The sequence below is a fragment of the Eubalaena glacialis genome, chromosome 2 (assembly GCF_028564815.1).
Source record: "Eubalaena glacialis isolate mEubGla1 chromosome 2, mEubGla1.1.hap2.+ XY, whole genome shotgun sequence".
Lineage (NCBI taxonomy): Eukaryota > Metazoa > Chordata > Mammalia > Artiodactyla > Balaenidae > Eubalaena > Eubalaena glacialis.
Genome location: NC_083717.1, coordinates 4,826,304 through 4,840,107, shown reverse-complemented (window position 1 = coordinate 4,840,107; position 13,804 = coordinate 4,826,304). Strand labels below are relative to the sequence as shown.

At 41.3% G+C, this 13,804-nt stretch overlaps 1 protein-coding gene across 3 annotated transcripts in view; it reads left to right on the top strand.

Annotated features, from left to right (window-relative positions):
* The first annotated feature begins 911 nt into the window (after positions 1 to 911).
* SLC39A12 (solute carrier family 39 member 12) overlaps positions 912 to 13,804 on the top strand; it is a 67,710-nt gene continuing 54,817 nt past the window's right edge. For all 3 annotated transcript variants that reach the window (XM_061181539.1, XM_061181538.1, XM_061181537.1), the window contains exons 1-2: positions 912 to 1,231; positions 8,191 to 8,472. In XM_061181539.1, coding sequence (XP_061037522.1) covers positions 971 to 1,231; positions 8,191 to 8,472 — 543 coding nt within the window. In that variant the 5' untranslated portion in view covers positions 912 to 970. The remainder of the gene's footprint in view (positions 1,232 to 8,190; positions 8,473 to 13,804) is intronic.

Below are 13,804 nucleotides of genomic sequence, written 5' to 3'. Positions count from 1 at the left end.
TTCCAGAAAGCTGATTGGTTCTCAAGCTGTCCTTTCACTTCTTTCCTGAGGCCTGAATATGTGGATTTATCATGGCTCGTGCGGCCTTGAAACTCTCTTGTTTTTCCAAGATAGTTCATACTTTTAATCAACTGAAAACTAAAAACTAACCAGTATGTTCTGGATGTTACTATTTTCTTTTAGTCCCTTCCTTATCAAAAAATCTTCTAACTCAACATGATAGCTGTAATTTATTCAAAGTTATTTTCTGTTTACTTTTATTTACTTACTTCACTGATGAGGCCCATAAATCAATGGGATAAAATGAGGGCGTTTCCTGTTGGCAGGGGTGGAGAGATAAATTAGGAGTTTGGGCTTAATGTATACACACCACTATACATAAAATAGGTAAACAGCAAGGACCTATGGTATAGCACAGGGAACTATACTCAATATCTTGTAATAAACTATATAATAGAAAAGAATCTGAAAAAAAAAATATATATATGTGTGTATAACCGAATCACTTTGCTGTACACTTGAAACTAACACAACATTGTAAATCAACTACACTTCAATAAAAAAAATAAATGAGGGTGATTCCTGCCCCGGGTCTTATGACCTGTAGCACCTTCAGGATAAACAGTGAAATGCATTCTTCCTAATTTTTGACTCTATGTCTATTTCAGAGACAGACAATATAACACACTTCTTGGCTGTTGTACAGTTTGAAAGTTTACACCCACCATAGTTTCCTGCTGGTGGGAGTTATAAACGAGCTACAGACCCCCTGTTGTTCAGAAACAGCTTGTCATTGCCAATCAGCTTAGCCACCCAATTAATGAATCCTTTCAAACCTGTTGCGGGCACAGTAATTAAGGGCTTTATTTTTCCTCTTTCCACAGACATTCCTCCAGTTACGAGTTGACACCGTGAACGCCAACCCACGCACCTCCATCAGAGGCAGACTTGGGCTGAAGGAAGAGTGGAAATGTGCTTCTGGAGAAAGCTTTCTGTATTCTGGGTGTCATTGTTCCCTCTACTCAGCCTGATTCCCTTGACTGAGACAGAAAAACCCTCAACTCCAGACAGCAACGGCACTTGGAGTCCAGGGCAACTGACGGAAATTCTACATGTTCTCTCTGCAGAAGAGCCCACCCCCCTGAACCACTCAAGAAGCCTCATCAGAACCCTGCTAGAGAAAACCGGGTGCCCATGGAGGACAGACGGAAGGCAAGGAGATTGCAATCTGGTTAGTGCCATAGAATGGGATCAGGGACAAGGGCATTTTCCAAAGAGAGCCATGCATTCCTTAGCCGCTTACTTTAGGAAAGCAAAATCCATTGCAAACCTTCCAATATCCGAGTGGGCAATGCATTATGGTGTAATAACTCCCATATTTGGGATATGACAAATCATACAGCATTCTGCATATGGCATTTAGAGACAGGGAGAACTTGTTTTTATTAAAATGGTAATGCTTCTGTAAGTCTTTCTACAAAGCTTCTGCAGGTTTAGAGATATTTATTTGCAGGTATGCACTTCTAGTTCCCTTTTCTTTCTGATTGACTAATCCTTTTTATGAGCTTGCAGTGACCTTGAACATGATTGGTTAGATAGATGCCATTTGTTTTCTGAGGCATAATAATAACAACCTGATATTTGTCTAATGTTGAATTTTTAAGTACTTTCTCCCGGATATTGGTAGGTGTGTTCTAATATTTTGCATCGTGGGGAGTTAATGAATTGGATTATCATCTTCTTAAAAATGAGGAATCTAAGCTGGGGAAGGGAAGTGCTACCAGTGGGGCTAAAATGGGCCCCAGAAACCCATTTTCCAGGCATTTCCTAGTCTGTCACGTGACTCTCAAACCCTGGCTATCCATCAGCATCACCTGGCCAGGTTTCACAAAATACCCAGGCTGGAGCTTCCTTCTCCAGAGATTGAGATTTCACTTGCCCTGGATGAAATTTTTAAAAATCTCTGCGGGCCGCTTTAATGTAAAAATCAGCATTACTGTAAAATCAACATTTAATGTAAAATCAGAATGTCTCCATTGGGTGGTGGCGTGGGGGGGGGGGGAATGACCAGAGCAGCCCCAGAGGTAAGAGCCCATGTCTTAAAATGACTTCAGACAAAAAAACAGACCAAAACACTCTGAGCATCCCTTTCCTGAGATGAGATTTTTCAGAATGAAATCACTCACAAATAAATAAGTAAATAAATGAAGACATAACTAACTAAATAAGAGAAGTGAATCATTTCTCCCCAAAATAAATTTTAGCAGATCTTCTCAATCACGCTTTGTTCTGGGGGAAACATTTCTTGGCCAAATGTTTTGTTTTTTGTTTTTGTTTTCTTCACAGAAGGGTCTTGCTAACAGAATTTTTCTCTGCTCTGTGCAAACAGTAAATAATTCAGTAATTAGTAAAACTCCCAAGGGTTCCCAGAGAAAGCATATGTTGTAAAGGCAACTCATCTGTGATGACATTAATTTATATATATAGCAACAGAAGACTTCCCACCGGAAATAACTAGGAGTCATATCTTATTATATGTCCTCTGAGAATTTGCTTCAGAGAAATGTTCTCTAATGACATGAAGTGCCTTATTAAGGCTGGTTGAATATTAGTTTAGCTTGGGGGGGGGTGTAAACAGGCAAGATTATTCTCCATTTTTTGGGGGGGAATGGGTTGTTTTGTACATTTTTTTTGATTTCTATGACATTAACAAGTATTTGGCCAGTTTAGTTTCTGTTCCATTCCTAGGAAGTGAAACACTGTCTGTAATAGCTTCACCATCCTGCTGCTGCTGTTTCTTTTTCTCTAAGAGACTAAGGTTTAAAAAAAAGGCTAATCTCAGCTTCACCTGCTCAGAAGTCTCCAATTTACCCGAATCACTACAATCTAAGCAAGGAGCCCACGGAATCTCTCAGTGTCAATTCACAAAAACCAGGGAGAAACACCCTAGTTTTACAAACACCCACATTCTGGTGCAAACCAGAAGTTTTCACCATGTTCTTGAATCCTTTTCTGTCTTCTTAGGGAATTTGTCCACTGAGAGGCAGGGTACCTATCAGAAGTTCTGTGATAAAAAGAGGGCAAGGGAGTGAGTTCAGGTCCTTAAATGTCTGAAAAAAGAGATCAGTGTGTATCCTGAATTTGGGGGGAGGAAAAAAAATAGTTCCCAATTTTATTTCAGATCTAGGTAAAAACTGAATTTTCAAAACAACTGATCTGAAGTTTTTAAGAGCACTGCACGTTTAAAAATAAATCCATTCAAGCTGCCGCCTTTGAATATGGATACTCTTGCCTGATAATGGCTTTCCTTTTTCTTTTTTTTCTTTTTTAATGAGAAGGGTGAGAAGGGGGTTTTAATACATTTAATGAGGGATTAATTAACTCCAAAAGAATAAATTCCACCTCAGTAATGATGAGAACCATGAGCCTGCATGGGTTCCAGGCGTGGTGAAGGGAAAAGAATCTGGTTTGGAGTCAGTCGGCACTGGGTCCGTATCCTTGTTCTGGCACCGTCTAGCTGTTAGGATGCCGAGATGCTGATTCCCTTCTCAGGGGGCTCCCTGTGAGGTCACATGACCATCTATGAATGCATACGAGCTCAAGCTCTCTTCCCCTGCTTATATTAGCGGAAATGTCCAGTCCCCCCATTTCCAGGTCACTGGAGCAGCTTTTGTGAAGGACCTTCAGTGCTGCTGAGAAAACAAGACTTTCCTCTGCAGCCCCCTCCTGCTCATGCCCGGGCCCCGCCCGCCTCAACTGTCCCCAGAGGTTTGGGGTTTTTAACCAAGATCTCCAGGCGATTCTCAGACACATTCAGAATCAACGCTTTAAGGTCCTGCATTTAATTCCCTCCCCTTCCCCGAGTTGTCATAATGGTCATGGGATAAAGTGTGAAGAGCATCAAGCTTTATCTTAACTTGTTTATCGAGAAAGTTTATCTGAACTCTTCTCAGTTAAGACTTTCCTTTCTGTCACTTAGAAATGCCATTAAGTCTAGTACAGACCCACAAAAAGCTAGCGCCCGTCATCAGCTGACATCCTTCCAGATCTTTGTTTGGGAGGAAAAGGAAGAAATATAATTTCCCTCTTGTGTCGTATAGTCAATCGTTAGCAACCCTGCCCCCTCCTAAAACAGAACTTAAAAAATCTAAGAACTTAGAAGAAGGCAGTTGATTTACCCATAACCCAAAATCAAATTCTAAACATCTCTTGGTCTAAATTTCCTAAAACTTATCCTGCAGGTTCTGACAACTGCCTTATTAACACAGAAGATTTCATATAGCTCTCTGTCACTGAGGCTCTCGCCTGAAATACACAAGCAGTAAACAAAGCTGAATTACGCAGCTGGGAAAAGGCGATCTGATTTGGCTCCAGGGTGTCATAGAAAATTACTACCAAACATCTGAGTAGTCCGTTTAGCTTAGTAGAGAGGACTTCTCACAATTTGACTAGTCTTTTTACCAAAGTTTATTTCCTTATGAAGTTGAAAAACTAATTCCCAGGATCTGTGTTTTTCTTTTCCTCTTAAACCTTATGCCTCCACCTGACAAGATTCAAAGGAAGTCAATGGATTATTTCTGAATGAGTCCATTCTTCTTCAACAAAGAATCACTTTACTGGAGTCAGAGCCTGGGACAGATCTGATGCCTATGGGGCGCCAGTATTTGCAAAATTTTGCTAAACATTCTCTCCCAAACCACAACTGAGCCACTTCGGAAAACTGTAGCAACTGAAACAAATCTAGTGGTGATGAACTGAAAATCCAAGCCCCCCCCCCCCAACCCCCATAGCAATTTTTGTCACGTCCACGCCCAGAAGAGAATTTACCTTACGTTAGCGCTTGCGATTCTCCCTGCAGCACTCTGTCCTCAAGCCACAGCCTTCTGCAGTAAGGTAACTTGTCAAAGACTCAAATATCAGAGCACAGAGTTTTCACCACAGGGTCCTCTGATTCACCATTACGTTTCATTTCAGCAGGCCTCAAAAAACTTAAGCAAGGGGTAGGCTACCTCTGTTCATTCAAGATGACCAAAATCTCTAGCGAGATAAAATGAGCTGCTTCCACAACTTATTTAAACTTTTCCAAGTCAGAAACTGATTTACCTTCCAAGATGTAAGCATTTGACAAAAAAATTCTGGAGTGAACATCTGCCTGATTGTATTCAGGGTATTCTATCTAGCCTGATAGGAGGGGGGGACTCTATCTTACCCTCTTCTCTGCTACCTCCTGCCTCACCCCTAGAAAGGCACAGAGCAAAAGCCTGGAGACGGAGCCACGAGTGGACAAGGGTCTCGGGCTGCTTGGATGGGATACAGGGTGGCCACAGACACTGCTGTGCGCAACCAGCACACAGCCACACCTGGGCCACATAAACGTGGTCTAGTGGCCTCACGGAGGTCCTACGTGTCCCTGGCGCTCTTATTCCCACGTACCCGGCGCCATCAGACGACCTGAATAGCACTTGGAAGTCTCTGCGGGTGACCTTGCTCAACCCGCTGGCTGCACCATGTCCTCACTGATGGGTATTATAACCTTACCAATCCCCTAGCCTCCTAATTGACCAGATCTCTTCCTACCAAACAGGAGGGAGAGAAAGTTACCTGGTGAGGGGCTGCATAGCAAGTACAAAGTCTATCAATGGCAGAGCAGGAATTAAGACTGGGCAACCACTATTTACTGTGTGGCTTTAGGTACGTTACTCACCCTCTCTTAAACTTGCCTTACACATATACTAAGGGTATATTTTCCTCATAGAAGGAAAACATACTTCATACTTAATTCTGTGCAGGATCTTTGCATACTGCATATATATGTACCTATTAATTAATTCATTATGCATTAAGTAATTGGGTAATTGGTATTCTGAATGCTTTTGATTGTGCAGAAATATTTGGTGGATTATGATATGGGCTTTTGTTTTTCCATGTAAAATAATGCAATAAGTTTCCCCCCATTGAAAAATTGATCATCTGACACCTTTTCTAGAACCAATTAGATTTATACTCTGAGGGATGCCTTGATATGGAAGATACTTAGCACTGTCTTGGACACATGGCTTCTGATAAATGGTAGCTGATATGACCAATAATTTTCCCGATACTTTAGTTTCAGGAGGTTATTTGGCACAAAGCTTGATTCAGCTGATTCACCTCCCTGGGTCCTGATGTCAGTCCCATCTAACAGCTACCAACCCATGGACTTTTCTCTAGGGCTGAGTAGGGAACAGAAAAGGGCTGCTGTGGTTTTGGTGGTTGAGTTTAATATTGACACTCAGAGTTGATCTTGTTGGGAAGCCTGCATCTGTTTGCTGAGTTTTTGGCCTCTCGCAGTTGAGTTGGGGAGAAATTGGAATCTGTGTGGCTTGTGAAAAATGTGATTAATGCTTTGCTTTACAGATGGATGACATGTTTCTTTCTGGCTCAGATGGTATTTTCCTGATGTTACCCAGTGGGACATACAGCAGACATGGAATTAGGACCCCTGAAACTTCCACCTCAGAGAACAGATGAAAAGATTTCATAGTAGATTATCCCACAGTGGGACAACTCCCCGGGGGCTCAAGATAGGCATATTTTATTTATTTATGTATGTATGTATTTATTTATTTACTGGCCAGACCACGCAGCATGTGGGATCCTAGTTCCCCAACCAGGGATCAAATCTGCGTCCCCTGCATTGGAAGAGAAGACTCTTAACCACAGGACCGCCAGGGAAGTCCTTCAGATAGGCATCTCTTGATGCCTTCACTCTGAGGCTGGTGCCATGTCATGAGCTGCTTCTCAGATCCTGGGAGCATTCCCAGAAGCTACCCAACTGTCTTTGAAGAAACACAGCTCTTATCTTGCTGGGAGAGCTTCTCTTCCACAACCCCTGTGTCTTTTTCTCACTGTCCCAACACATTACCCCAAACACCTTCCTCTGCCATGTAAACTTCCCAGATTAGACAAGCCAGCTGTCTATCTGTGGGTTGTGAAACAAAGCATCATGGAAGCATTTTTAGTAATTCTCGAACCACCAACATTTCTGTTAATAGCAGGATGTGGTAACTGATTGCGTCTCAGAAAGGACTGACATCAATTCTCTTAGGTAGGCTAAGAGAGAAGCAGATGGTACTCGTTCATTCCATTTTTACTCTTCTTAAGTGCCAGGCATGGTGCTAGAGGCTGAGGATAGACCTGTGCGCAAAGCAGACAAAATCCAGCCTTAATGAGCCAGTTGTCTTCAAGAGGAAATAGAAAAGAAACAAGGAGACATAGTAATCTTAGAATCCTAGTTCTATGAAAAAAAGGAAAAATGATAATGGTAGAGCTGCCTGTGGCTGTTAGGCATTTAATATGTGGCTCATCCCAGTTGAGAAATGCTGATAAGCATAAAACACACAGCAGATTTCAAAGACTTAGTGTGACAAAAAGAACATCAAATAGCTCATTAATACTTTTTTAGAGTTTTGATTATGTGTTGAAATGATCATATGTTGCATATGTATTTCAAGAAAATATATTATTCACATTAATTTCACCTGTTTCTTTTTGCGGTTTAAAATGTGGCTACTAGAAAATTTAAAACGTGCCTCACATTTGTAGCCTGTGTGATACTTTCGTTGAATGACGCTGTGCCAGAGAACACGGGGCAGGGATGGGGACTTTGGACTTTGGAAATGGTATCTGGGAAGGCATCCCTGAGGAAGTGGCACTTGAAACTGAGACCTGAGAAATCAGGTGGGAAAGAGCCTGGTGGAACTGACAGAAAATCACAGGGGCAGAAGTTGAGTGAGAGAGGTGGAGGGAGGCTAAGATAAGGTAGGAGAGGTAGGATGGGCAGAAGCCAGACTGAGGAGAAAATTATAAGGAGCTTTGATTTCATTCTAAATGCAATGAGGCATCACTTTAAAAGCCAGAGTCAGCTGGTGTTAATCACGGCAGCAAAGTGACAGCTTGCGTTACTATAGTTGGAGATAGAAGGGTTGCATTTAGGGAATAAGGGCTTCTGGGAGGACATCCTTTTTATATAAAAGTCCAACCGTGATTGTCTTACTTGAATTGGGCTATTGAGGCTGCCCACTTTCCCCTCCTATTCATAAAATAATAAGCAACAGAGACTCTGTGGTTGTTAATGTTCTGGGACTATTTGTCAAGCTTTGTTTCTGTTTTTTATTTTTTATTATTATTTTGTGGGGTTTTTTTGCACAGTGCTTCGATCCAGATGCCCTGTTACTAATAGCTGGAGGAGATTTCAAGGATCAGCTCAGAGAGGAAGTGGTCCAGAGAGTTTCTCTTCTCCTCCTCTATTACATCATTCATCAGGAAGAGATCTGCTCTTCCAAGCTCAACATGAGTAATAAGGAGTATACATTTTACCTACACAGCCTTCTCAGCCTCAGGCAGGATGAAGACTCCTATTTCCTTTCACAGAATGAGACGGAAGATATCCTGGCTTTCACCAGGCGGTACTTTGACACTTCCAGAAGCCAGGTAAGAAAGTCAGAATTGCTAACTAGCTCTGCTGCTAAGATACAGTCTCAGAGCATCATTTTTTGTCACTAATTCATTCCTAGGATACTCAAAAACTTCTGAGAGGTAAGTAATTGTGGTTTTTAGTGATGGGTTGTTAAGTGATGTAGTTTAAAATTCTGAGTCTGAAGGGGGAAATGTAACGACTAATCATGTGAATGTACAAAAATATTTCTTTATTTTTTATTTTGTTTAAAATAATTCAGAATAAACCTCAACAAAGCTGTTTTGTTTTTAAAGAAAAAAGAAAGGGGGGTGGATGTAATGACTAATCAGTTGTCAGATGAGTTTTAGGCGGAAGCTGGGTGGGTGGGCAGGCAGACCAGGTGACAGGGCAGCTCTGTTCCGAGTCCCCCTGAGCACTAAAGGGAGTGTGACTCATGGCTTTTGATCAGTCTCCAAGGACTGAACTATAGCGGTGAGAGCAGTGTGTCTATTTGCCTTGCCTTCTGGCCAGGGAAGGATTAGGCAGTAAGAGTTGGCGAGAGATGAATTAATCATTAGTTAGTTCCCTGAGGATGCAGCTTGCAAAAAGCATTATTCATGACAGCACAGACATTATCTCTTTTGTGGCTTGTAATTGGTGCTGCATGTGTTCAGGGGTCCCAAGTGCTTTTCTTTTCTCACAGTTCCCACTCTTAGGAAATGGGCGTCTTGTTGCCTTCATTACTATTCTAGCAAAAGCTGGCCTTTCAATTACCTTTTTGCTTTCTGCTTTGCTATGGGAAGTTTGAGCTGATAACGTTCTCTGAACATGGGTTTTTAAAGCCATATTTTCTTAAAGAATGAATTGAGGAGCCACCAGCACATTTTGAAGAGTGTGGCAGAACGTGTTTTTTTTTTTTTTTTTTCTCTTGAATTGTTCATTGACATGTGTCTTAGTCTGTTTGGGCTGATATAACATAAATGCCATAAACTGGGTGGTTTATAAACAACAGAAATTTATTCTCATAGTTCTGGAGGCTGGGAAGTCCAAGATCAAGGTGCTGGGCAGATTTGGTGTCTGGTAAGAGGCTACTTTTTGGTTAACAGATGGTCATCTTTTTGTTGTGTCCTCACCTGGTGGAAGGAGCAAGGGAGCTCTTGGGATCTCTTATACAAGGGCACTAATTCCATTCATGAGGGCTCCACCCTCATGACCTAATCACCTCCTAAAAGCCCCACCTCCTAATACTGTCACATTAATAATTAGGATTTCAACATGCAAATTTCGGGGGGTGACACAAACATTCATTCTATAACAACATATAGTGTGATAAATTTGATTCTTGGCCTCAATTCTGGTTTCTAGGAGTTCACAGGTATCTGTGCAATCATGCTGCAACTTAATGCCAGCAAACATATCCTCCAGTTTGCTGTAAATAGGTTCAATTTCTCTTGTAATTGGCAGAACAAATGGAAAGACTGTTTACTAAGGACTTTGTGGATATCACTTCAGTAACTCTAATCTTGTGGCTCTCAAACTTTGGTTATATTTTTTCTTTCTATTTCCAACGGATAAAATGGGGTTCCTTTATAGAATTCAGTTTTCTGCTTAAATAGGGAGGTGTGCCTACCTAGAATTTCCTCAGTTCAACGTCTACGTAATGTAAGATCGGTTCAAATTAGCCACTAGGATTTTAGTCATCCCATGTGTTACTGTCTTGATACAGGTTAAATGCAAATGCAAATCCAGCACTTAAAGGCAGATGGAGTATATATATTTAATGTAGATTTATGGTTATCCAACATATACTGCAAATACCTGGGCTTCCGAAAGTATGTGAGATTAAACATTCCTAGAACAGAATAAACTAATTCAATATTATGTGTAGACCTACTTTATTCATCTATTCAGTCAAGAAGAAATGAGCTACTGATGAGTCATAACCCTGTGCTAGGCCTTAGAACAACTATCTCCTAGAGGATACCACTGTCACCAGTTCCTGGGAAGGGTCCTGTGGCCCATGCCCTTGGGGTAGGTTTCCGCTAGGAAGTCAGTCATTCTAGACTTTTGCAGGAGGCCTCTTGGCACCTCACTGCAGGCTGCTGCTCTCTCTGACTAGAGGGTGTAAGGTCACAGAAGATGCTGGCGGTCCAAGCCCACCACGACTAGCATTTCTAGGTCTTGCTTTCATGGGACTCAACCTCCATAGGTCAAGCCACTAACAGCAACTCCAGGCGGGCCTTAACCAGCTCACTAAGAGAAACAACCTTACACCATCATATTCTGATCTAGCGACCCTCCCTAATGGTCCAGAATCTAAATATCCCTCTATTCTTTCCTTCTCTTCCTACTCTGTTTTATTTTCCTGACTCAATCTCTTAATGCAACCACCTCTCTCCATTCTTTCCACTCTTTTGCTGTTTCCATGGTAAATGTACATGGTGCTCTACTAGTCCTGCCTCTTATATGGAGAACGGGTATTCGTGACCACATCCTAAGGACTTTGGGATTGGAAACAATGATTAGAATCCTCCTTTGTCCTCAGTGGCACATTGAGACGTTACTCTTTCACACCCTTCATGAAAAACTGACACTTCTATGAGGTTCACACTCTCTGTTATTTTAACTTGTTATTGTCATCCATGAATCTTCTGGCTACTTCTCCAAATTTGTTAAAATTTTGGTAACTGCCTCTCCGCCTTCCCCGCTGCTCCCCACCATAGCTATGAATAGGCTCTTGCCAAGCTCACCAATTACAAACTTAAAAAAGAAATAAATCCAGGATATTGAATATAGCTCCCTAAACCATAATGGAAAAGAGTATGAAACAGAATATATATATATATTCATATATATATATATATATATATATATATATAAACAGAATGTATATATATATACACACACGTATGTATAGCTGAGTGACTTTGCTGTACAGCAGAAATTAAATACAACATTGTAAATCAATTATACTTCAATAAAATAAATAGATAGATAGGTAGGTAGGTAGATAGATAGATAAATTAAATAAATCTGATCCACACTTTTCCCACCTTGTCCTATGTCACAAGAAGGCAACATTGACATAGTAACCTTCCCTTGAGTCCTCATTGGATGAACATACTTCCTCCTTCCCACACTCCTATACATTGTATTTCTCAACCATCTCTGTCCTTCTCTTTGCTCTCTCACTTTTGTCAAGTCTTGCCTCCATGAAGCTCTCTTTTGCTCTTTGATTTCTGTCAGCCCATACTTCATGTTTTTTTCCCATTCTCATCACCCCCATCTCCTGGTTTCTTCTCACTTGTCCAGCTATTCTGTATCAAGTTCCTTTGAAGGATCCACTTGACCTGCCATCCCTTAAATCATGGCATCCTCCTTGGCCCCAACTGTGGTCTTCCCTCTCCTCACCCTACATATTCTTGTTGAGTGAGATGCTCTCACAACATCAATTACTCCTAAACACCGATGACTTTCAATTCTGTTGCAAGCTAGCCCAGATTTCTCTTTTGACTCATATATACACCCATCTTTAAAAATCTCCATGTGTATATTTCCTCAGCACTTGAAACTCAATATTAAAATCAAAAGTCATATTTCTATTCCTGAACCTGTTCTTTCTTTGATGTTGCTTATGTAGCTCTTGAAATAGTCTCTACTTTGGCTTGTATATGCTGCACATTCCTGTTTTTTTTTTCTCTCTGACCCCCATTTTCACCTTTGCAGGCTCTTCTCTTTCTCTGTGTAGATTTTAAGCATTAGTGCTCTTTCAGGCGTGGTCTTAGCCCCCATCATTCTATATGCTTTCTCTGGGGTAGCACATCTATACTTAAAGATGACTCACCAGAGTGTATCTCCATCCCAGACCTCTTCCCTGCACTCCAGACCCACATAGACTATACAACATCTTTTCTTTAAGGATATGGTAAAGGCACCTCACACTTAAAATATCCAAAATCAAGGTCATAAATCAACCCAACGAGATCCAGTCTTCATGTATCACTTCATAGGTCAGCAAATAGCATCATCATCCAGTCAAATGCCCAACTAGAAATTTTATTTTCCAAATTTCTTCCCCCTTTATATCTAATCCAAGTCCTACTGCTATCACCTCCTGAAGAGATCCCTAACCTGTTGACTTAGTCCATTATCATCATCACTGTCTTGTACCTGGACTACAGTAATAGCCTTCTTACTGTGCTACTAGGAAGCACTGACTCTCTTTCCAGTCTATTTGTGCTCCACCAGGTAGCCAGAGTGAATTTGTCAAAACACACATCCAGTCCTATAACCCCCATTCCCAAACCTTGCTCAAAATTCCCCTTTGGCTTCCAGTTGATTTTAGGATAAAGGGCAAACTCCGCTAAGTGCCAATAGACCTTCAGCTTTCACCATGCTCCCCTTACTTCACCCACTCCAGTGACTGCCCTCCTTCCAGCTGTGCATATCTGCCATCCTTCTTCCTGCCACAGGAACTTTGCATATGCTGTGTCTCCTGCCTGGGCTATTCCTTTCTCCCACTCCTTCAGATCAGTGTGTGTGTGTGTGTGTGTGTGTGTGTGTGTGCGTGCGTGTGCGTGTGCGTGTGTGTGTGCGTGTGTGTGCGTGTGTGTGCACGTGTGTGCGTGTGCCACAATCCCAAGGAAGCCTTCTTGGATCTGCCTGACTGGGTCAAATAGCTGTCTATTTTTACATCATTGTACCATGTACCTCTCCTTCAAAGCAATTGCCAAAGTTATCAACTTACATTTGATTACATTATTGTTTTATTAACAATAGTGAACTTTAAGCTCCAGGGCAGGCAGGGACTGCTTTTGGTTTTGGTCACCACTGCACTTCCAGTACCTAGGGAAGCACCAGATATATACTGGGTATTTGGGGGGAGAATTTGTGGGATAGTGGGAGGTATTACCATTATACAGTTGCCAAACCCAGAAACCTGAGTCATTTTTGACTCTGCACTCCTTCACGTTTTCTTCCAAGTCCTTCCAAGGCTACCTTCTTAATATTCTTCAAATGCATCTGCTTCTTTCCATGTCTAGTGCTACCGTCTTAGGTCACGAGATATTTTGGATTAATCAATAACTTCTTAACTAGACTTCTTGCCCTCAAGTTCTAACCCTGTCAATCCATTTACTACTTTGCCACCTGAGGGACATTTCTGTCACCTACCTTATTGTATGATTCTCTTGTTTATAATATTCAGTGGTTTCTCTGGGGCCTTAAGGGGAAATTTATTTTTTAAATTTTATTGAAGTGTAGTTGATTTACAACGTGGTGTTAATTTCTGCTGTACAGCAAAGTGACTCAGTTATACATATATATATGTGTATTCTTTTTCATATTCTTTTCCATTATGTTTTATCA